General features: G+C 40.5%; 6 protein-coding genes across 12 annotated transcripts in view; 1 reads left to right on the top strand and 5 right to left on the bottom strand.

Annotated features, from left to right (window-relative positions):
- Nucleotides 1-333: 333 nt before the first annotated feature.
- Nucleotides 334-2,040, bottom strand: LOC124297272 (6-phosphogluconolactonase). The gene is made up of 4 exons (XM_046748123.1): nucleotides 1,697-2,040; nucleotides 1,095-1,295; nucleotides 693-976; nucleotides 334-611 (listed from the first exon to the last, which is right to left on the bottom strand). The coding sequence occupies exons 1-4, from the start codon at nucleotides 1,815-1,817 to the stop codon at nucleotides 501-503; spliced, it is 717 nt and encodes a 238-aa protein (XP_046604079.1). The 5' UTR covers nucleotides 1,818-2,040; the 3' UTR covers nucleotides 334-500.
- A 1,713-nt stretch (nucleotides 2,041-3,753) lies between these two features.
- On the top strand, nucleotides 3,754-7,108 carry LOC124297270 (protein ABHD13). 3 transcript variants are annotated; one of them, XM_046748120.1, is made up of 6 exons: nucleotides 3,754-4,212; nucleotides 4,349-4,580; nucleotides 4,678-4,871; nucleotides 5,037-5,197; nucleotides 5,275-5,354; nucleotides 6,448-7,108. In XM_046748120.1, the coding sequence occupies exons 1-6, from the start codon at nucleotides 4,047-4,049 to the stop codon at nucleotides 6,452-6,454; spliced, it is 840 nt and encodes a 279-aa protein (XP_046604076.1). In that variant the 5' UTR covers nucleotides 3,754-4,046; the 3' UTR covers nucleotides 6,455-7,108. The 3 variants fall into 3 exon arrangements, with proteins under 3 accessions (XP_046604076.1, XP_046604075.1, XP_046604074.1); XM_046748119.1 differs by having other exon boundaries at nucleotides 5,037-5,353; nucleotides 6,449-7,108; XM_046748118.1 differs by lacking the exon at nucleotides 6,448-7,108 and having other exon boundaries at nucleotides 5,275-6,001.
- Nucleotides 6,294-10,644, bottom strand: LOC124297264 (leucine-rich repeat-containing protein 15-like). The gene is made up of 4 exons (XM_046748107.1): nucleotides 10,083-10,644; nucleotides 8,101-9,188; nucleotides 7,818-8,011; nucleotides 6,294-7,716 (listed from the first exon to the last, which is right to left on the bottom strand). Exons 1-4 carry the CDS (start codon nucleotides 10,189-10,191, stop codon nucleotides 7,434-7,436), a joined length of 1,674 nt encoding a protein of 557 aa, XP_046604063.1. The 5' UTR covers nucleotides 10,192-10,644; the 3' UTR covers nucleotides 6,294-7,433.
- Nucleotides 10,645-11,364: 720 nt separating this feature from the next.
- Nucleotides 11,365-13,300, bottom strand: LOC124297271 (DNA polymerase delta subunit 3-like). The gene is made up of 2 exons (XM_046748122.1): nucleotides 13,081-13,300; nucleotides 11,365-12,939 (listed from the first exon to the last, which is right to left on the bottom strand). Exons 1-2 carry the CDS (start codon nucleotides 13,147-13,149, stop codon nucleotides 11,995-11,997), a joined length of 1,014 nt encoding a protein of 337 aa, XP_046604078.1. The 5' UTR covers nucleotides 13,150-13,300; the 3' UTR covers nucleotides 11,365-11,994.
- Nucleotides 13,301-13,465: 165 nt separating this feature from the next.
- On the bottom strand, nucleotides 13,466-21,708 carry LOC124297260 (transmembrane channel-like protein). Its single transcript, XM_046748094.1, has 17 exons — nucleotides 20,701-21,708; nucleotides 18,385-18,580; nucleotides 18,067-18,247; nucleotides 17,685-17,922; nucleotides 17,410-17,598; nucleotides 17,111-17,343; nucleotides 16,856-17,047; nucleotides 16,502-16,750; nucleotides 16,304-16,373; nucleotides 15,436-16,213; nucleotides 15,230-15,345; nucleotides 14,700-14,995; nucleotides 14,442-14,621; nucleotides 14,254-14,374; nucleotides 14,022-14,178; nucleotides 13,760-13,943; nucleotides 13,466-13,695 (listed from the first exon to the last, which is right to left on the bottom strand). The coding sequence occupies exons 1-17, from the start codon at nucleotides 20,905-20,907 to the stop codon at nucleotides 13,476-13,478; spliced, it is 3,807 nt and encodes a 1,268-aa protein (XP_046604050.1). The 5' UTR covers nucleotides 20,908-21,708; the 3' UTR covers nucleotides 13,466-13,475.
- Nucleotides 21,708-23,945, bottom strand: part of LOC124297263 (carboxyl-terminal PDZ ligand of neuronal nitric oxide synthase protein-like) — a 30,812-nt gene continuing 28,574 nt past the window's right edge. For all 5 annotated transcript variants that reach the window (XM_046748105.1, XM_046748104.1, XM_046748102.1 and 2 more), the window contains one exon: nucleotides 21,708-23,753. In XM_046748105.1, coding sequence (XP_046604061.1) covers nucleotides 23,205-23,753 — 549 coding nt within the window. In that variant the 3' untranslated portion in view covers nucleotides 21,708-23,204. The remainder of the gene's footprint in view (nucleotides 23,754-23,945) is intronic.

Here is a 23,945-nt window from a genome sequence, read left to right on the forward strand (position 1 = left end):
AGACAAAAAAATAATAATCATTCTTATTTTTTTAATAAATCGTGATTTCAATATCACAACAGCAAAAAATGATTTACTCACATTACAAGATTTACATAATTCAGTATGTTTGTAAGATTTTAAGAAAAAGTGAGTCCACAAGGCTGTAGGGCAGTTTTGAAATTTAATAACGTATATTATATTAAGAAAATGATCACTGAAAGTTAGGCACAAATTTTAAGTTTTGATACTTTGATCGAAGCACTTCAATCTTGGATCAAACTTGAAAATATGTGTTACTTCCCTATACCCAATTAACAGATTGCATGGAATAATAAAGTTGATATTCAAATACAATGTGTATACATATATATCGTATCTACTCATGTATTGTATAAAACAATAGTATTTACCATAAGTATCGCAATGATAAGCTCACTTTAAAGAGACAAAAAGTCGTGGAATGTTGTAAATTTTTTTACACAGACCCGTGTTACAGTTTGTGCCAAATAGCATATTCTTTAAGTTGGTTTAACATGTTTCGCTGCCGCTTCGTCGAGAATCCAATACAACTCTCCGTTGCTCAGTTGTACTCTGGCAGCTGGCAAGTTTTCTTTGTCTTTTAAAATACGCTGTGAAATTAAATGCATATTATCACTTCTGGGTACGGTAGAATGAAAAAAACTCGCACTTGAGGTAATTGGCAATCCTACCTTTATGATGTCTGCTTTAGCCTCTCCGGTAATGGTAAAAATGCATACTTTTGCATTATTTATAACTGGGAATGTTAGCGTTATTCGAGATGGTGGTATCTTCGGTGAGTCATTCAGCGAGCTTACCCAGACGCTAGTTTCTTCGAGCAATCGGTGATTGGGAAAGAGGGAACAAGTGTGACCGTCGGGTCCCAGTCCCAGGAGTAGTACATCGAACTTTGGTATACTGTCCGGTGGAAAGTAAACGGACATTTTTTTGATGTAATCTTTGGCTGCTGCTTCGGCTGTTGAAGTTAAAAATTTATTGTAATTATTATTCTGCAAAATCTCATATCTTCATTGACAGGGTGGCTTTGTTTATCTGATTCGATTGACATCCAGAGTATTCCATGTTTTCCATACCTGAGAGATCGGGATTAATTTTGATGAATTGCTCTTCTGTTATGGGAATCTTTCCCATCAAGTGCATCTTGTAGACCCCATACGTCGATTCCTCATTATTGAAAGGTACTACTCTCTCGTCACAGAAAAAAAACCGCCATTTAGACCAGTCTGTTGTTATGGTGGGCAAACCTTCTGCTAAATAATTGATGAGTGAACCACCTGTGAAAGATTTAAAAACAAAAGTTACTTATTCGTTACGAATATTGATTAAATTTTTCAACTCCTGAAAAGGTAAAAATCGGCTACAATTAATTTCTAACCAAAGGCCTGGGTCAAAACTTGGATTTTATCAGACATTTTTGTTAATAAGAAAACAGCTGAAAATAAGAATTCAGATTTGAACGAATTTTTCACATCGTTATTAGTCACGTGTTAGTCACCAGCCGGTATGGGTGCGAAAAATTGATTAACGTTCGAAAAGTGAAATTCACATTGTAAAAGTGAACAGCGTCAAGACATCATTACATATAAAATGGAATGTTGGGTAAGAGGAATGATACGCTGGTATTAGACTAATATGAAGAAAAAAAAATAAATAAAAAAATTCAGAGATGAGTGACCTGATAGACCGATTTTGAAGACATCGTCACTCGATATCGCATCGTTGGCACTATCTTGAATGATGTTAACCAGTCGTTTAATAGCACTGGGAACGTCTTTTTCGACGAGTACTTTAGCCATTTTTCTTCTTCCACGAGCTTGTCAGTTGGTGTAACCAGCTGAAAGTATAACCTCAATGCTTGAATATCATCGGCGGATTTCGGCGAACGACCTCTAGCAAAAAATTTCAATGACGTGCACACGTTCGTCCATAATCCATATGGTCAGTCAGTTGCACGGCTTACATACAGGTCTGGTAACTAGTAGGGTGGGGAACACGTCAGTTGTTATACAACATAGATTATAACGTGCAACAAAACAACAAAGTTAGAAAGAAAACTGCCCGTTATTCTCGTTAGTGGCGCACCGGTGCTTGGTAAATCCGTGGTGTAATGAAATAGCGAATAAAATATTCAATTTTTGTGCAATATACATGCATTTGTACAGATGTTAATTAACATCGACTTGTCTAAAATCGTCGAAATGCTTCTTCCAGGTAAATATTTAATTTCTTTCAGGGGGCTAAGTAGACTATACGTATAATAATTTAAGAGTTGTGTTTACTTCATTCATACACAATATGTCGAAGAATTTTCTGTGCTTGTTGGTAAACGAAGACAAGTGTTTTTTTATTTGTATAATTGGAGAGCCACTATCTCGTTTTAATACATAAAATACAACAGGATATAACACCCATGTCAGCCTGTCGGCCAACCGTGTTGGCACTACAGAGCACGTTCTTGTCAACTATATGCTAGCATATGGTACTAGGTTAATATTCAAACCTTTCTTAGGCACTATTCGGACCATATATCCTGTAATAATAAATCCCCCCCCGCTTCTGATCTATCTCGTATGAACCAAGTCCACGTTCAAGGGCTTACTTGAGATATATTTAAAAAAGCAATATTGTCTCGATAGAAATTATCTACTTTTTTATACGTAATTTATATCGGAAAAACAATACACGATCGGTGTCATGTGAGCACCAATTGAAACTTGGCTATTTTTTGGAAGTGGTGTGTACGTTTCACAACCCCATGACGGTTAATCTTATATAAAAACCATGCACAACTACACATCTACGGTGTCATCATATGCCGAGTATGTTGCTAAGTAATTCTCCATCGCCAGGAAAATAACTGTGAGTGTAAATATTCACGAATTTGATGTAAAACCCGGTTAAAAAACGAAGACCATGAGCACTGATGTCTGGGTAATAAGGGAAGATGGAAAGTTTTATCTGGAATTTGTTTGTCCCACGGTATATACATATAAATATAGTGTACAGAGATCTGAACTATCCCCACGCAATTGCGAGCAAAATTCCATTGAACTCTATTAGGAAATGCGTCGTATTTTAAATAAAGCGGTTTCCTTTACTTTCGTGGCACGAGACAATCGCGTCGGAACATAAGACTATCGTTCGTTTCGATGAATCAGTATCATATTTCATCAATATCCTCAAATATTTAATTTATTTAGTGATTCCGCAAGAAATGTGAAATTATCCAGTATTTTCCGCAGAAACAAATAATTATTTCATTGTCAGCGATCGGACCATTGTTTGGATTTTGATGACAGTTGCCTATTCGATACTTCACTGTCCTGAAGTTACACATAGTATACCGTTATTAACAATTAGTCAGCACTAGTACTGAAAACACAGCTAAAAAGAGGCAGAATCAGACAAGAATCGAGGCATTCGAAGACAGGGGCATTTCCGCCGTTTGTGATAATTCGTTCGCATGTGTAGAATTTATACGTAGTGAAACAGTCTGCGACTTTTATTCAGAAGCGGGACCATCAGGTAAGTATCATCCAATTTTGATTTTGATATGTACTTTATGTCATAGGCGTACATTAAATATTAACCTTGAGATTTCCATTCAAAATATTTGTATTTCCCGGTTACTGTGATGTAAGAAAATGAGTGACACCTTGTGGCCGAAAAGAGGACTCTCAGAAAATAACAACCGTGTTGGCCACCTACATTTCTTGGTGTTCATGCGAACGCACAATGCACGCCTAGATATTGTTTACGGTTATATTGTTAATTAGAAATCAGTGTTAGAAATGCAAACTAAAGGACCTTTTGTAAATGTTTATTTAACAGTCGCTGTTAGCGAATTAGCTAAAACCGTATAGATCCGGTCATATAATATTTGTTATGATAAGATTTGAGCTGCAAATGAGGACTCTCATAAAGCGCGATAGGTTATACAGGTAACCGACGTTCTCGAGCTTAATCAGCTGTAAAACTGCCCACATAATATTCGATTGAAAGCCAAAGAATTTCAAGACAGAAAAATGTCCCTTCGCATCAGATTAGCTCGTAGTCGACCCATCAGACTACTTGGCGGTATAGCTAAGAAGTGTTGGGCATTTTCTGGAGCTTATGTACTGGCCTGTTTCCTCCTCTATTGGCTTTACGGTGGAATCTTTGCATTTTTTCTTCTGTGCTTTGCTATCACAGGTTTGTTGCCAAGATCATTTCTTAAATAAATAAGTTTGAATGCCAGTTTTCAACATCTGCTTGTTATTGTAATTACTTGAACGATCTTATATTTTGAATCGTAACCAGCGAGTAAAACGTGCGTATTTTCATTCAGGTATCTTGTATCACACGGAGGACAAACTTCTCTATCATCCCGAATTACCTCCACATTCACGAGTCTACGTTCCTGCTCCGTCCATGTTTAGCTTGCCTTACCAAAGTGTGTATACCAGATCGGGAGATGGGACAATGTTGCACATGTTTTTTATATCGCAGACAGAAGAAAAGGCCAAGAAGGTGCCTACGCTTTTATTTTTTCACGGAAACGCCGGCAACATGGGACACAGGTCTGTCTAACGCGATACAAGTTGTATAATTTTTTTCAGCGTACTGTATGTACTTTGATTTCTACTTGCTACTTGCGCTTTCTGTGTTTTCATTTAGACTTCAGAATGTCGCAAGGTTATACCGTAAATTGGGATGTAATATACTTATGTTAGAGTATAGAGGATACGGATTATCTCAAGGCTCTCCATCCGAAGAAGGCCTTTACATGGACGCCAGAGCCGGACTAGATTATTTGTCCACTCGAACTGACATCAATAACGATGAAATTATAGTTTTTGGAAGATCTTTGGGTAATTTTTATTTTAGTTTTGTATTTTTGTAGCAAAGAAAGTGGCGATTATGAGTACAGATGTGTAGATTACATTGCGGCTCAGATCTGCGTTTAAGAATAAGAAAACAAGATAACAATGTAGTGTAGCAATAGGTGATTATTTAATGTATTCGTTACTCGCTAGGCGGTGGCGTGGCTATTGATTTGGCGATGAGGCCAGATTATGCAAAAAAAATTTGGTGCCTCATTTTAGAAAATACTTTTACCAGTATACCGGATATGGCATCACTGCTCATTGGCTCTAAGATCCTTCAGTACCTTCCGTTATTTATCTATAAAAATAAGGTACGTGTACAAATATTAATTGTAATGCTCAATGGAGATACAAAATATCTTTTACATATTTCTTATTTCTTCTCTAGTATATGTCACTACAAAAAATTGGCTCTGTCACGGTACCTACGTTATTTATCTCCGGCCTAGCGGACACTCTGGTACCGCCCAAAATGATGACTGAATTATACGAACGTTGCGGAAGCTCGTACAAAGGGATGCTCAGAGTGCCTAGCGGGACTCACAACGAGACGTGGAATCAGTCTGGGTACTATACCAGTATATCCACGTTTCTCAATCAACTAAGAGAAAATCCTCCACCCAGAGTAGCAACGAACCATTGGCAGATAGACCACGTGTAATGATAATGGTTTACACGGCTCAATATTGCGTCCAAAATTATTGTAGTTTACGTTTCATAGTACAAGATTTCCTTTATCTTTTCTCGTTTATTTTTATTTGATTTTTGTTTCTTTTTTCATAAATAGAGAAAGATGATATATTTCCTTATGAATTTTAATATAGCTACAAATATGTAATATAGTCAATAATAATTTGAAGGGATCAAATCGTCCAACGTAAATGATGATGAGCTGATCAAAAGTCTTCAATAGCCAAAGCTTGGAAATAGTATAATGAAATTAAAATATCTCTGTATATATATATATATATATATATAGAGAGAGAGAGACATAGAAATATATATATAGAGTTATATACACACACATATACGTACACACACGGACACACGCATATATACACACTTTAGTTTACAAAGTTAGTATAAGGTGGTAAATCTCATTGAATTTATAAGCACCTTCATCAAAAAAATTTTGCCACATCTTAGGTATCATGAGATATGAAAATTTTTTTTATTGTACGTGAGCAGTGAAGTTTAATAACCTATCCAATGAAATTCAATAGGTCTTCCATTGTTACATTGTACGATTATCACTTCTATTCAATCGCCAGTCTTATTACTTACAAAACAACACCTTGCGGCGGTGCGGATAAAATTATTTTTGCCACTTTCAAAGTATAGGTATTTTGAAAACTGCTCAACGCATTAGTTACCATTGTCGTTGCAATTAATTTTTTTTTCACTCTAGCGCTACTTTCAATTCCACCTTGTAAAAGTGGTAAAGTCATTCTGTAAGTCATATACGAAATACTGTAAATTGTTGCATTACTAAATAGGCAGGGCACAATTTGACCCCTTATGGAATCGTGATTAATAATATAAAGGCAGTCAATATAATTATTCTTTAATAATAATAATAATAATAATAATATTACTACTACTACGTAATTGCGCAGCGTAACTGTCGTCAAGTCCACAGATCAGGTTTGCGAATTTTTTTAACGTCCTAAATATATTTTGTGTAGGTATGTAATATCAAAAGTATTGTAGTTAAAATAAAATGTCGTAAAGCACATTGTCATGATGCTATGAACGCAAATTACGTATCCTTTTCACGCAAGTATATGTATACTTAGAAATAATTTTAATTTTAGAACAGTAATAATACGCAGATTTGGTTGACCCTCCTGTTTGTTTTCGGACTTTGCCAAATTCGATTCTTATTAATCGATTACTTAATATGACGATACAATGATTTTATCTCGCCAACAACAATAAATAAATTCATACCGATGTTTTTACTCGAAAAATTTTTCGAGTATATTACCTATACACGTATTAAGCAATTGCTATACAAGTTGTTAAATATCTTTGACCATTTCTTTTCTAATTACCTATAATGCGTGTCTCGATTTTGTACACAAGTGATCTGAAAACGAATATAAGTATGTTGTAAATAAAAATGTTAAATTGTAATAAATACAGTGTATACAGATTGAATGTATTTAACGTTATTGTATAATACGGTCGATTTTGAAAAATATCATCTCATTTTGAATTTATACAGTCGTTTGCTATATCTACATTTCTTTACCTCACATCTGCACTTCGATCGTCGAGTAAAATATGTGACATATTATCCGTACGCTACAATCTTTGATCCTACGCTATATGCATGGAGTTTAGTTTTTCCCCTTTTTCCTCATAAATTAAAATCAACGTTTTTCGATGCTAAAGTAACATTTTCCGAGGTTCTTAGAGTCGATCACAGTTGAGTGAACACAATAGCATTACTTTAAGCTTACGTACTATCAATCTCTGTAATAATTGACCTTATTGTTATTGACCTTATGAAGTCAATCCACAATCCAAATTCCAAATGGTAGATTAAAATCTTCGATTTTTTCGCGATCTTTTTATCGCTATTCGTCGAGCTAAAACAATACCAACTGTAACCAACATTGATAAAACGACAACGGCACCAATCAATGCAGCTAACATTCCCGTGCTGGATTCTATTTTAATTGTTTCGCTACTTTGACTCATAACTCCGGCTGCTTCAACGACAACCTTAGACACAAGGATTTGTGAGTCTTCGCAAAATACTTGATCCTTCCACTTGTACCAATGTAGCATTCTCATGTATTTCTTGTCCGGCGGTGAAGCACATCTGAAATAATATTCGTTTTAAATTTAGCAGCGAATTAAATTGCGAAACCGACGAGCAAATCTTTGGCTCCAAATTAATTGATATATTTATCTGTTTCTTACTTCAGATCATCCAGAAGCTGGGGGTACGCGTCGTAGAGCTTTGGGACCAGATCTACCAGCATCCATTGCAGGGTACAATCGCAGTGAAACGGATTGCTCTGTAAGTTGACGCCGTACTTTAACAAGCCCGTATTGTTCTGCATTTTTATCAAACCTGGCGAAATGCTGCTCAGATTGTTGCTGCTCAGATCTAACTGTAATTGAAAATCAATCGAAGGATTTCATTGAGATGCATGAAGTACGTATGTTTGTCATTGACTGTTCTTTTTGTAACTTAACTCACCAAGCAAAGATTCACGTCTCTGAAAGCATTCGCGTCTATTTTTGTTAGTCGTTTGTTTTGAGATATTATCAAGTTCAAACAACCCTCCGATCTTTCGTTATCAAGATTTGAAAAAGCATCTTCCTCGATGCTTTCGACCAGCTCTAACGATTGGGCGATCAACCATTCGAGGTTCAGTTTAGTGTTGAATTTCAATTCTCTTATAGGATTTCCACTGATCACTAGAGTGCTTAGCTCTGGTATATTTTCACTCGTTAGTGTTTCTGGAACCACGGATAATTTGTTGAATGACAAGTCTAGCGTCTCCAGCTTCTCAAATTTGACATTTGGAAAGTCAGTTAGCTTGTTGCCGCTGAAATTAAGGCTCTTCGCTCGATTCAGCAAGGACAAATTATCATTAAGCTCAACTATTTCATTGTATTCCATATCGAGTTTTTGCAGATTATTCAACGTTTCAGGTACATTTGTAATCATGTTGTAGCCGGCGTTCAGATTAGTTATGGAAACTGGAAGCTCGTGAGGAGAAAGATAGACCAAACGATTGTTGTTCAGAATCAAAGTTGCAAGCTGCGTCAAGTGTATCACATTGTTCTCTCCAAGCGAATCGATCCGATTGAACGATAGATCCAGATGTTCTAACTGCGTTAAAGATTGAAGCGAGCCATTTTCCAAGCTCTGTATATTGTTATGAGAGACGTCCAGCCATGTTAGATTGGTCAGTAATTTCAGGTCTGGATCTAGAACGCTTAATTGATTCTGGCTCAAATTCAGTCGTTGCAAATTTGTTATTTTGGTGATCATTCTCTCCGGTAGAGCAGTCAGGTTATTGCGTGACAAGTCTAGATCGACGAGAGACCAAAGCTGGTCAAAAGCATTCTCTGGTATTTCTTGGAGACGATTTCCTGACAGGTTTAGAGTTTTTAAATTTACCAAATTTGTAAACATGTCCGTTGGCAGAAAGTTCATTCCATTTTCAGCCAGGTTCAAAACACTGAGATGAGGCTGTTCGTCGAACATTAATAAGTCGAAGCGATGATGGTTATTATCCTCCAGTCGTTTACCTTGGCAATTTACGATCCAAGCAGAATCTAAAATACAATTGGAAATCATTTCTTACCGATACGCTTTGAATATTCTAATTGACATTTCATGGAACCTGATTGGTAATTTTTCATTCTTTATGAGACTTTTCACTGTTCACAAGATTGAAATTTTTCTCTTTCTTATATTTTCTAATTTATTGAGGCGATGTGTCTTGGATTCTGTTGTACTAATTTACAATTTTCATTTCTTTTCTAACATTTCTGATTCTTGTTGAAATTAGTTTTCAAAGAAAGATTTTTGCAAGAAATTTTGCAAAAATTCCAAGAAATTATTATATCGAGTTAATTCCTCGTCAGATTCTTTGCATTTTATAACTCGAAGTAGTAAATTGCCAATTAAGTAAATGCAATTTTATGACTTGGAAGCTAAAGAACAAAGAGAAACGATCATTAAACATAAATAAAAATATTGCGTTTCTTTCAAAATTCGTTAAAGACAAATTTCCAAATAAAGTAAATCGAGGTTCGTCTTTATTATATGTATACATACTTAGATTTTCCTAAAACTGTGCGATAGTTATGTTCACGATAAAAAAAAAGAAAAAAAAAAAATTGACACTATTGCCAACTTGTAAATCCGTGTGTAAACATCTAGTTAAGATAAAAAAGTTATATGCGAGGCGCGAGTGATAGAGCAGACTTGAAAAAAATCGAGTGCCGAGTGCATATCAGTGGGATTGGCTGATGATGCCTCGTGAGAATTTCGTCACGATAAGAATTGGAGTTATGCGTTATTTTTTCCAAGACTATCGTGTTTTTGTCACACCAGTGACGATGAATTTTTGAAACCGAATCCTGCGTACCCGACAGATAGGATGTAAAAAAAAAAATAATGTATATACACATAATTAAAAATGACCAAATACTTGTACGCAATACCTGTGCTAGAGCAAATGCACGTTTCGCACATACTGCATTCCGCCGATCCGTGCAAGTTGCATATAACAAGCAGCAATCCAACGAAATTCCAGTAGCGATGCCCTTTCATGATGTTGCGGTGAAAGTAGGTATAGTTGAGTCAAGTTACCGATATCGGATTTACCGCACTTGGTGGCGGTATAACTTTGTAGGTTTAACTTACAACGCACACTACGCACAAGCTTTTGAGAAGCAGGAAAAATTTAATTTGTCAGCCCCAACGAATGGTAAACTTAACTCTCGACTGTGCAGACTGAGACTGACTTTCAAAGCCGATAGATAATACGAATCCCAGTGTCGTACCTCCAGATAGCTTATCAGTTGTTTGCGTCATGCAATTGTGATGATCGTGAATTTAGGTGTACCGTTACCGCTGTTGTCTTCCCGATTATACATGTTTTGACCCTTTTGATAAAATTTCATTCGTCATTACTCGAAGGTTCAATGGAAAAGACAACACGATGTTTCAGCGTACATTACCGGAATGAGTCACTCATTCTGCGGGAAAATAAACGATAAACTAGATTTGGACATTGGCGAATGACTACGAACGCGCCTCAGTGTTTTGCGAAACGATCGCACGACTGTTGGATGAAGAGAAATAAAAGAAAAATTTCAAAAGTCACCAAGTTTCACGGGCGAATTCTTGACTCGTATTTTTTTACTTCATTTTTCGTGCGATTATGATTCACGGAAAAGTAGTTGAATGAATTTCCACTAGGTCCATCCTTTGATACAGTCAGATCGTAATCGAGAATATTGAAACGATAACGAATCGCGTCTACTTCTTACAATTCCTCTCCTCGACGATATCCGGAAACCGTTTCTTTAACTGCGATAAACGTTTTATCTGTGTTTTATGTTTACGAATTATATGCGAATGATCATGATGCATGATGAATTTACTAAGAATCCGACGTGGTCAAGTGACGTGGCATTATTGCGACGAGTGCAGGTAGTAGAATATAATAGAAACGCGGCGTAATTAAACTCACGATGATGTATCTATAGTGTTCTATGCCTGCGTATGAGCCGATAGTTGAAAATGAATCGTTCAATTACGTTACATTGCACGTGAGCGTGAATTTTCTTTGTCCCATGTCGCCTTTATTGCACCAAACCGAAAATCACGCCGTTTGCTTTCACATATGTACTAATAATAAATATACCAATAACCAACGGGATCTCGGTTTATCGTTGTTTGCACACGCTAGTTTTTAGGGTTTGATAATACAAAGCGCTTTAGTCTTCCGTAACATTCGTTTGGCATTCTATCACGATTCGTGACTACCTACGTAAATTGAGGCGTGCTATTCATTTGTACTTACTTATACCCGAAGATGTTTAAATTGCGATTTCGCGTGTATAACACTCAATTTATCATTGTTACTTAGCAATGGTTCAAGTTTATAAATAAAAAATCGAATTCAGCGGGGTAACGTGATGTACCAAATTCTATATTGCACGTGATTAATCCATATTTCAAGTATTATTACAATCTTATAACAGACCAACAAGGTTTATATCTTGTACATAAAGACGATAATAGTTATTGATCGCTGTATTTTCTATACATACTATATCTTGATACGGTAATAAAATTTCAGTAGCACTGTAACTTTGCTTTAAAATCCGATAACATTCACATTAACAGTACATAAATATCTATAACATATGTTGTATGTATATATAACGTATACAGTATGTTAATTAAAATTGATGTCTTTATCGTAATAATTTTCACGCCTAAATATGTACATTGTACAAGTTAACAGGGCTACAGTAATCAGTATCTACAAATCGCTAGGAGGAATGTAGTTCGAAACATTCGCGCATTCAGATTTTACATATCGGGAGGTGTCGGGATTGCGCTTTAAGGCTTTTTAAAGAAATTCAACAGGCTGGCTTGCTTACGATTATTGTCTTTCGGAGCTGCGGATTTGGGTTGCGGCGCTTCGACTTTTGGGGGGTCTTCTTCTTTGTCTGAAGAACTTTCGTAGACGTATTTCTTTTTCGTAACAAAATAGCCGTTTTCATCGGTAAAAGTTTTGTCAACTACCTTCCGTACCTTCGTTTTACCATTTTCCACCTTATACATTGGCGGGGATACTTTATTCCCAACATTTACCGAGGGAGTTTCACCCTCCAGAATACAATTACGCATCGTTTCGTCCTCACCCTCGTCCTCGTTAACGCTCGACTCTCCGCTGGGATTAGAAGTTGGATCACATTTCCGCCTCTGTCTTTTACCACCCATCTCGGGCTCATCGGAACCTTGACGTTTCCGGCCACGACCGGCGACAACATTGTCAACGTCTTTGGCCGCCTCTTTCTTCGAGGCGTCAAAAGCCTGTGGTGTTTTTGTTACTTTGCTGAAGAAATTTTTCTCCTTCTTCGAATCCGGCTTGGTTGAAGCTAACTTTGCCGATTTTTCATCAGACACTTTGCCCGACAATTTGCAGCCCCATCTTAGCTCGTTCAGTTCTTCTCCGCTGCGGGCGATTATTTCTTTGCAAACAATTGCACCCTGTCGATGATCCCCGTTCCCAGTTAAAGCCAGCAACTCCACGTCTGGTAGCGCTCTTTGCAAACTGTACAGATGCTCCGCCGTCAGCTTTTTAAACTTTCGCTTCGCGGATGCCAGATCTTCTTCCTTGACTACCTCCACTCGTAGAACACCGTCGACCAGGTAACCGATCAGAGTAAAGGTGGCCAGGACTCTTTCTCGCTCTTCGTGCTCCTTCCAAAATTGCCATAATATTTGCTTTGCCAAGTTGACGTGGAGTCCCAGCTCCTTGCTCAACCATTTGTACGTTACCTGCGTAAAATTAACAACAAGTGAAAGTCTTATTGGCGCTATTGAACGGTTTGATAGTCTCGATTTTTTTCACAACTTTCTTCAAAAAGGCTTACAGAGCTTCTGTCTTTCCATTTGTATACATATTATACACGCGCTTACCAATTTGTCGTCGTCAAATATGTATCCAGTCAACGTCTCCAAGTACGTATCAATCGTCGTTGAAATCATATCAGAAGAATAATGTTGTTGGGGAGAAATTAGGCTAATGGAAAGTTCTACTTTACTTTATCTATTACCGGCGGGTACGAAAAACAGACTAAGATTCGCTGTCACGCTTCGCTGCGTGACAGTTGATGTTCGATTCCATCGAAGTTTCGAACTTTACTGACCTCGAAACGTCAATATTTTGGTTACGGCTTGACGCTCGGCTTTACCTACTGTAGTTGGGTATTCCTAAACACATTCTAAATATTCAAGCGTTCGAATAGGATCGAACTCATTTTACCCTTCTATGGAAAGTTGTTGGTCGAATTAATTGTACCTTGAAAAACTCCTCATTCCGCTTCAGGCTTCGCTTCAGAAGACGAAGTTTTCGAAGGACCTGCTCGGCTCTGAGACTCTACAGAAGTGGCGGAAGTTCTACCAGGACTTGAGTGATGTTCAATTTCTGTCGCGCTCCCGGTTCCGCTGATACGAATTTTCGGTATCACCCCATAATCGCTACCCTGTGACCCCATGGAATCTCCTTCCCTCACCGAGCCACTCGAACAACTCCTGTATTCGTGTGGCGATATTAGTTGACGAAAGTTGAAGGAGAATAAATGCTAACAAAATTTACCGGTTTTTAATCTGTTTGACGTGTTTTTTGTTGTTCGGATCGACGTCGACGACTACTTCTGGCATCACCATACCAGGATCGTGCGGCAATGAGTCCTGTTCAACGTCAGTCGCTTCCCCAGCTTCGGAGGCTGCGGATTGTTTTCTTAATTCTTTACGTTGTAGGGTGACATTTGCAGCAGTTCCTGAACGGGAAAGATCCAATAAGTTCTTTAATGTGTATTGAAATAGGATTCGTCAAGTGTCTTCGACAGACAACAAACCCTCTTCGATCACAACGACCCCTGCCGTCTTGTTCGTCGGTAGGACTGGAAGAATTTTTTTCCACCTAACAAACGGGGCATCCTGAATTTCTTGCCTCTTCTCCACAATTTGAAACATTTTTCGTCTTTCCTCGGTGCGTTCTTGACGTAGCTGAATCTGTGAACAAAATGATAACGCCGTTATCCGCATTGTGTAGAATATTATTTCGTTTACAAAATCTTCTCCGCATACCTTCAAATCGTTGTTTGCCTCCCGCAGAGATCCCGTCAAGGAGACCATGTAGTATATGATCAACGCCATGAGCACTATCAACGGAATGACAATTCCCGGTGATGCTATATAGTCCAGGATTCTATAAAAACGTGGTGAAATCCAAGCTCGTCAAAGTCGCGCATATAAATTTATCTATTGCTACTTACATGGCAAAATCTTTGGGTAATGCCGACTTGAGACTATTTGTGATCAAGCTGTACATTATCGGCTGGTCAGAGAATGGTCCGCAGTGCCAGGACGGTTCAACCCGAACGACTGCATAGCCTACTGGTAAGACGCATAGGAAAAGCATCGTCAGGAGTAGAGCCAGATAAAAGTTGTTGGATCTGAAAGAGATCGAACGGTCGCATCAATGAAAAATTGCAATTTGCAACGGTTGCCAGATGGATCGTTGAGAGATTCACCTCGAAGCTCTGAAGACGATTTCGTGTGGCACGTTGCAGGTCAGGACCGCCCAGGACCGGAGGTACATCAATATTCCGATCTTGATTACGTTTAGGGTCGGTAATCCTGGGCTGAAGAACATCCCCATCCACACCATTCCCTGGTTGTTAACAAGGTGTAAAATATTTTCGGCTATTTTAAAGTCGCCGTATTGCGGGAACTGCTTTTCGAGGTCCCAGCACCATATGTTGTTCATGTGCCGTACGAAAACTGCCCGAAAAAAGTCCATACCCAGGGTGGATAGTACGGTGAGTACCTGTAAATGATCGAGGAGCATGTAGCTGTGAAAAATCGATAATTAATCAACCAAGTGCTTTCCACCCTCCAGTTAACTCGCACGCGTTTCTTTCAATTAACGAATTCAGCCCGTATCGGTAATATTCGGAGGGGTGAAATACTGGATAACAACCTGGGCTCAGCTCAGTTTAACGACTAGATAACCTCGCGTCAGATTTCTCGCGTGCTGAACGAATTCACTGATTACACCTACCAAATCCATGACCGTTAGCTTAGTCAGTTCCTGACCGAACATCGTTTCCCAACACAAACGGCGCAGCTTTTTGCGCTCATTAATATCCATCTGTGTTGTATTTGGTACAGGTGAATCTGGAGACATATAATAACGAAGAATTTTTTTCCTATACTCTTAAGATTGTGGAGAATTCATACATTGAAATGGTCTCGATTCTCCTTCACCTGTTTCTTCTGCTTTTTTCTCTGGTTCGCAGCACTGATACCAGCAATCTTTGGTTTCCTTATGTGTCGGTTTGTCGCTTCCCAAATGATCTACAGTCATCTCGTCAACGGTACATTTCCTGTCGATTACATTACTAGTAGTAGAGACAGGGGAAGTTTCGGTGGAAGGTAAACTGTTGGTAGTACTCGACGTTGTGGTTCCAGTAAAGTCGACCAAAATGCCGGTGAAATTCTGGTCTACCGTAGAGCTTGAATAAGTAGCTGACGTTGAGTCCGTTGTCGATGAGTCAGTGAAATTTAGTATTTCGTCAATGGATTCTTGATTCGTTGAAGTTGAAGTGTTTACTTCGTTGTTGTCTATCGTAACCGTGACCGGCGGTTCTTCTTCCGTCGAGTTGAGCTCGGTTCCTACCTCATCATTTTCTACAAAGTCCGTGTCGTTGGTTTCGTAATCGGAGTAGTCGTAATAATCTGTCGTCGTCGGGGTACTCGATGTAGTTATCGATTCCGGGACTGTCAGACTGATGTCATTTGTCAGCGGACTAACGTTATTCGTCAAGGCTTGGGCAACCATGGGGGTTCCATCGCTAGTAATTAACCCAGCGGTCGTGTTTTGAGATGTTATAGTTGTTAAGAGGCCGAGACTTAAAGAGGCAGCTGTAGTCACAGGCATCGTGAAGTTTGTGCAGAATACTCGACAGCATCGTCGACTTGTAGAGTTCCTCGGATCCGTCAAGGTTTTGGTCACGTTATGTCGCAGGGCTGTGAGCTGTTTGGTCTGAAATATAAAGCGGAAATTGTTAATCCACTTACAGATATCGCGTGCGTAAACCGAAGGGCTTTTCATCAAACCGAATGGACTACCCACCATGCTGTTTATCTTTCCGAATAGGGCGAATATTAGAGAGTATAAATTGAGTAGATTCAGCACCATTATCCTGTTGACGAAGCGCTGAGATTAGATAAATCGATTTAGTCAAAGACGACAGAATATTTCTTGAATAACAAGATTATACAGTATTTACGAGCAATGATTGAAGTATTGATCAAGAACATCGAGTCTCACCGTGCAAGTTGGAAGCGAAGCTGTTTTCGGGGATGGTAATTCTCGAAGATGCCAAGTATTTCGAAAAACATTGGAAATACGAATGATATCAGTGCTATTACAACCGTGATTTCATTCTGTCTCCACCAGCTTGATTCTGCCTCCGGCTCCTCGGAACGCGCCACAACTAGAACCACTGCCCAGGCAGACAACGCGAGTAAGAAGGCCACGGCAAGATTGACGAAAGTTCTTACGATCACGGTTTTCCAACTGGAAAATAAAGTGAGAGAAGAGCATAAGATGTGCGAAAACCAGATGAGAGAAGAGAATAGGATATGTGATTCAACGTCAATCGCTTTTACAGAAGACACTGACTTCCGTTCAACCTTCTGCTTCTCGGCCTCTTCCAGGAGCGCCTCTTTGAAGCCAAGGACTATACTGGCGATTCGGTTGTGCGCGGTCTCTGGATTCCCAATCATGAAATCCCACCCGGTGAAAAGCTTCCACGTGAAACCACACTCGTCTTCCTTCTCGGAGAGCTTGCTCATTCGGGAATTTTCCGCCATCCTGTGGGAATGCAACGATCATTGAAAACTGAATACCAGTTGCGAGGGAGTGATTAATCCATACTTTCGAAGTATCGCGACGAAGCTGTAAATGTAGACGACCAGATTGACCAGGAAGTAGGCCAGAGGAATATTATAACTACTTCCGGAGTTCCGGTTTGTGTACCAGCCGTAAAAAAAGGCAGAGTACTTCAACACGCCCTCGAATTCCCACAGGGTAAGCAAGTTTTTGGAGTCCTCAATTTCCTCGTCGAGCATTTTCCTTTCGCCATCGTGTTCCTTATCGGCAGTTACCATCTGGAATGAATTATGTAAACAAGACAGAAATCATTGAAAGAATTCCCAGCGACGCCAACAAATCACCTGCGGCACAGCTACAAACGCTGCTAACGTTGCCGCGATGACCAGATTGATCCAGAAGAGCCAACGAAGAAATATAAAGTACGAAGCAACGGCTGATCCAAAGTGGGATTCTATTTCTTTGATGCGCAGCTCCCACGGTATCAGCCATGTCTGAAGGTTCACGAATTCTCGACGAAAATATTGCCAGTACTGAAAAATTTTGTTGTAAATGCACTCGCCGCCGCTTGACTCCGTAATTGTTTTGCCCTGGTTTTCTAGGAACGTGAGAAATAAACCTTGTTGAACAGGATTGAAGCCCGGGCAATCACGTCGCGGGTACTTCGGTTCTGCGCCAGCCTTTCCTGAAGAACGCCTTCGTGTCGCCTCACGTAGGACTTGGCCTGCTGCACCAGCTTTATTTTGCGTCTGAGTGGCCAAGGCTGTTGCTTGACCCCGCTCAAGACCTCCTTGTGCAGTTTGAGATTCTCGAATATCTGTTCCTGCGTACCACCCTCATCGACGGAGATGGCCGTTCTGCGATTTTAAGACACTTTTCTCAACCCTCAAGTTTCAACTTAGCAAAAATACTACCTGATTGTCACAAATCTTTATAGAAGAATCGTCGATGAGCGAATGGAAAAGGGCACAATTGGTTCTCCAGGGGGAAAATAATCTTACTCTCCAGAGCTGGTCGTGAACGCGGAAGACCGACGCCTCACTCCACCCTCGGCTTCCGCGTTGAACGGCGACGATGATCGTCTCTTTCGCCTACTGGGACGTCGCAGAGATGCTCGGCGTTGGATAATCGCGCTGGCTGATGCCGAGTAGTCGTCTTCTTCCCCGATTTCCTCCGTGCAGTCTGCAATGGCTTGGAAGTAAATTTATAAAACTGTTACAAGAAACGCGACAACAGGCTTGATTAATTTTCCACACCACGAAGAGGAAAAGGAAATATTCCAGAATAGCGATTGAGACCAGTCTCACATGTGAACTGACCTGCGACTGCGGGTACGCGGCGCATTTCAACTTCCCTGTTGTTCACCAGAGAAGGTAGAGGCTCGATGATGAATTCCAGCTGAGACTTCTGGTCCCTGAAAACGACTTCTCGAGAAGCGGGGTTGCTCGGTTCGTCGGTGATGGCGAATGTTACGGAAAGCCGATCTACGGAGGGTTGCGGAGAGGACGGAACCACCTGGCACAAAGCGAAAGGTGATAAACTATCGGTGGTAACTTCACGATGTCAATGATCACCAATTTGGCAAGTCGTCTCGACGGCCGAATAATCGCAATCGCATTAAATTCATTCGGCGGGTTTGAGCAAGTGATGATAATCGGCGAAACACATTCTCTTGTTGCCGTTTACTGGTTTTATCGGACCTCGTACAGCGGCAGGTCGTGTGTGACTGTCTCATTCGCGAAAACTGTGATGACACGACGGAACCAGGAGGCGTGAAAGAATTTGCGAAATGTTTGAAAAATTCTTGGTACCAGCGACCTAAGTCGCCATTGAAGTTGTATCGATACCGACTGACTGCCACTTGTTCCATCGTGGTGTAAAGCAGCCCTCTGGCCTGACTTCCCCTTCGCCCTCCTCTTCCTACCCAACACATTCACGCCTCTACACTCGGGCTGTAAGTTAAGACTAATATCTGCTATCGCCGATGCAGAGGATCCCAACTTGAACCATCCCCGAGTTTTTTTCGTTCTCGAAATCCCGGTTTCTCAGACAACGACGTTCGTCACCGTTCTCCTCGGTAACAACGTGTCAATTAGCACCTACGTTCAAAGGAAATGATGTAAAAGGTCTCAAAGGGTGCAGACAATGCTCGTTTCTTAACGAAGCAAACAGTCGGCGAAAGCGGCGATATTAACACGGTTAATTAAAAACCGTAACGAAGACTAATCGAAGTTCAGTCTGTCAACCGTCTCGCCGTAAAGGAGAACTTTTTAGAGAGTCGAAGCCCAGTCTGTGGTTAAAAAGAAACTTCAAATTTTCTCCTCCATCGCTTAATCAGTCGCTTACTTTTTTGTACTTTTTTCCCTTCCCGTTCTTTCGGTTTTGTTTCACCTCATTGTTTCGCTGGTCCTTAACGAGTTTCCTAAGCACTCTCGGATCGGCGTTAATTGATCGGTGATCGCGAGCCTTCTTTTCTCGATGGGACGAGGATGCGATCGGTATTGACTTGGAGTGGTTCGCCCGATGTGAGAGCCGCTGTTTGGCGGTGTCAACAAGCGGGAGGCGGGGGTTCGGGGGCGGCGTTAGAAGGGTGAAAACCAGGGGATGAAAACACTCGAAGTTCGCGTGCGAAGCGCCGCGCCTTAACGTCCCCTCTTTCGGCCCGACCTGCCATCATCTAGTTCTTCCCCTCGAGCAGACGGACAGACAGTCAGTCGGCAGGCTGGCATGCATAAGGCCCTCCGGAGTCACGCGAACCACCCTCACTTTCAGCTAATCACTCTTATACACTCCTTTTCGCCCTCCAATCCCTCCGAACCGGCCAGGGTTACAATTCGACTCACAATCAGAGCTTTACTTGGAATACTCCCCACGCGGCCCTGGGAATTATCCTTTGACGGTTAGCTGCCTGGTACTTTGGCCGCGCCTGTGCCCGGAATGATGAGTAATCGAATCTCCGTGTATAGGTATACATATATACACGCACACCTAATATGATGAGCTTAATTAATGGATGTATGAAAAAGACATTCCTTCCCTCACCCTCAAACGTCTGCCCATTAATATACACTTCAGCTCCGTATTATAACGAGTTTTTTCCCCCATCATTATCACAAATTATACCAAGAATAACATTAACTCATTCCGATGAGTTATTCGAACCTGAATTTCCTCACTCATTCCTTATGTGTATATAGCACACCGTAAAAGCTTTTCTAATTTTTTCGATCAAAGAGATCGGTATGAGTTATGACCGACTAATAGAAAGAATGTAGGTTCAGTTATGCGCTTATTATTCATTGTCAGAGTTATCAATAAAATGCAAGATTTCTCTTGATATTCGCAAACAACGCGGTTTAAATATCCTCTGTTCCTACAACAGAAGCTTTTGACCTTGTTCAAAAATCAAATCTGAACCAAACGAAAACCGGACGGTATTACCAACAAAATTGTTATTTGCCTCTCGTTTCTATGAAATTCTCTTAAATTGGGGATAATCGAAAAATTGAAACGAGTTTGAAAACGTCTGTAAGGCTTCATTCGCGTAGTTTTTACTTTTGATCATTTTTGAAATTTTGAAAAATTTTGAAACTTGCACAGAAATACACGACAAAGAGAACGAGCAGATTACCAACCTGTGGCGCAAGAAGAGGAGCGGCGATGTTGTATCGTGGCGAACGCGATGTGCTGTCGAGGCGAAGGATTCCCGGGGGTTCCTTACGCCTTCCGCGACTCCTCGCGCGATCGGTAATGGAAGATCCTTTCTGCGGTGAAGGATCTCCGGAAGAATTTTCCCTGGAATCCTGTTCGTTGTTAATGTTTTTCTCCGATTGAGCCTGCATCGTGAGGATATCCTCTAGAGACGCTGACGTCGAAAAATTCTCGATGTATCCTTGAACGTGATACGATCCTTCCGGTCGATTATTTGTATAACAACGATCGGATAATCGGTGCGATTTTTCGCCTAATCGGGGTGAATTTCAGAGGGTGTGAGAAAAAGGACGAGACGACAACGGTTGATTTTCGCGGAGAAAGAAATTGCTGCTCCGTAATGTGCGGGGTAATTTTACCGGTAGGAAGCAAGTTCGGTTAGTGTTCAGTAGCTCAATGTCCGACCGTCGACTGTTGCCGTTATCATCGTTGATGGACATTTTCTCCCTCTTCCGCCGCCTGTACACGATCTATTAACGCGTTAATAATCAGGATTAATAGCCTGCGGGGTGCCTTCGCCACCTCACAGCTTTTCGCAGGTGATAAACACACGCGTATGCGTTGGCTGTGTATGTACGCGTCGATTCCTCCTCATGCCCCGTTATGCAGCATTCCGTCTGACGGTGTGAACATTATCCGCCTCATGTGTTACATGCGGGGGCGAGACACGCGAAACCAGCTGCCACGCCTGCAGGCCTCATGTCACATCCGGCCCGTTGCTTTGTGCCTCTAAAAAGCCACCCTAATGTGTTCGCAAATATGTCAGTTGTGAATCAAACGCTGCCCATACGTGTATAATAAAATTGCCGTAATCAAACGGTCGGGTTGTCTAGACGGGCTAATGGCGGAATGAAAATCAGCATACGCACGAGCGTCTGATGAAGTAATGAATTCACAAAGATTACTTTTCACACATCAGGATGCAACATGCTTTGGGGTAAACTTTCTTTTCTTCTCTTTATTTATCATACTGATATTCAAAATATTATACATTTACATTTATTATGTTGTGTATTGTAGATTCCATATTGTTGTGGATGTGTGTTTTATTACATATATATATATATATAATAGTAATGATAAGCCTGAGTGATACTACACTGTTTTATTTTTCAATAACGATAATCATTATTTCGCACATCGTATTTATATGTTATATTGTCAAATCAACAATTTTTCATGCATCAATCCACATTTTTCTTTTTTTATCGCACGCTGTTCAGTTATATCAGTTTTTTTTTTGCATGAATCGCGCTTTAAGATATGAAGGGTGTACAACAACTGCGATTAGTTGGGTCCTGCTTTACTATTCTTCTTCCATTGCTTCTTACTAAAATTTTATATAGTATTTACGACCGATTATTGCACCTATGATCGTTACGATCATTGTCGAGACGACATACTATATTTTTATTTACACCTTAATCTAAAAAACTCTGGATCAAGACCTCGCGAAGATTTGATCCATTGAACCCTGAAATTAGCTGCCGGTTGAAACAAACTTTCCCCAAACATCAGTAAATTTCGTGCAGCCGTTAGCTGCGACAGAAATCCCTGAAACATATCCTGTAATACGTAAAGGTACAAAAGCTCTGCGGCTGACAACGCATAAACTACCCATCGGGGAATTCTTCCAACCATGATGGAAAATCCTCGGGGAGTTGTAACGGTGATTTATTAACTTCGTAACGATTAGATCTAGACGATAAATCGTCCGCTCTGCTGTCCCGGGGGATAGTTTGTCGATTTACGCACGTGCATCGTACGGATGGATGAGTTGATTCTTCAATTTTTGATATGTGATTTCGCCGCCTCATACGATTACCAAGGCTGCTCAATTTATTGCATCTGATCTATGATTCGCGCGGGATATAAGAATATTTATTTTATAGAGTGCGTATTGTGTGCAGGTTATATATATATATATATATATATATATATATATATATATATATAGGTATAATATATAAAGTTGCGGATGAATTGAAACGAAAAATATATGTCTTTCGATTTATATATCCTATACTATGATATAATATGTACACGCTAAATTTTCTAGATTATGATATGATCGCTTTACAGTTTTTCCGTGTAAAAGTAGAAGCTTACGGACAAGCTTCGGAAAATCTTTACGTGCGGTGTGTAAACGCATATTCGCTATTGACCCATGATCCGGGTCTATTTAACCGGATTATCACTCGCACGTAACTGTAATAGCCTGATCCGCAAAATATATTTGAACCCTGTTCGAGAGTGAAGTTAGTAACACTCAGAATGACTGAAGGATTCGAATTTCAAAATTATGTGCATAATACGTTTTTCTTTATTGCTGTGTCTTCTCCGTGAGTTTCAGACGGTCGAAAAAATCGCGGAACAACGTTTTTTCGGCTGAAACGCCACCCTGTGAGCTTATTGTTAGTGGTCCTTATTATTTAGTCGTGTGTCGAGCCCAGGCTGACCTTTGCACCTGACTCATCGGCTCGCTGCGAGACGGAAGTTTGGCGCTTGTAGTCCTGGAGGGCGGCGGTCCGGGTGTCCGCAAAAAATGCACCAGGTGTTTTTGACCCTCGTGAGGCTTTCCGGCGGCTGATTCGAGTTGTTCGTTTTTCGCCTGCACCTCAGTCCCGGTTTTCACACCTTCGGTGATCCTCACGAGGCCGTTTCCACGCCCGTTGCTCTTCGATATCGAACGTCTCCCGGGCGGTGGAGGATCCAGGATTATTGGTGGAGGCTCCTGCGAGTCCGTTGGGGGAATTCTTAGCCGCTGAGAGTCGAGACGCAGCTCAGATTGTGGCTGTAAACCGTGGGGAAGTGGCTTGATGAACGCCGCGGCCTGCTGCTGCTGGTCTTCGATGTTGCTCTCCAAACTCGACGACGCGTAGTTTTCACCCCTGTGCAGCATCACTGGAGACGGTGAGAAGCTGTTCGCCTGCGAGACCCTCAGCGATGTCGAGTTTGGGGACACCTGTGTTGAGCTCTGAAAAAACGTTACGATACGGGAGTAAATACGCAATGAGAGTTCTCGATGCAGATTCCGTTACCGACACTTAGCCAAGACACAAACCTTTTAGAGTGTTTCAGGCTGGGGGACATCCCTATTCCGGTTAATTTTACCGATAATCGGGGATCACTTCGAGGCTGTACCTTACTGACAATTTGCTCCGTCTTA

This window comes from Neodiprion virginianus, chromosome 2 (assembly GCF_021901495.1).
Source record: "Neodiprion virginianus isolate iyNeoVirg1 chromosome 2, iyNeoVirg1.1, whole genome shotgun sequence".
NCBI lineage: Eukaryota > Metazoa > Arthropoda > Insecta > Hymenoptera > Diprionidae > Neodiprion > Neodiprion virginianus.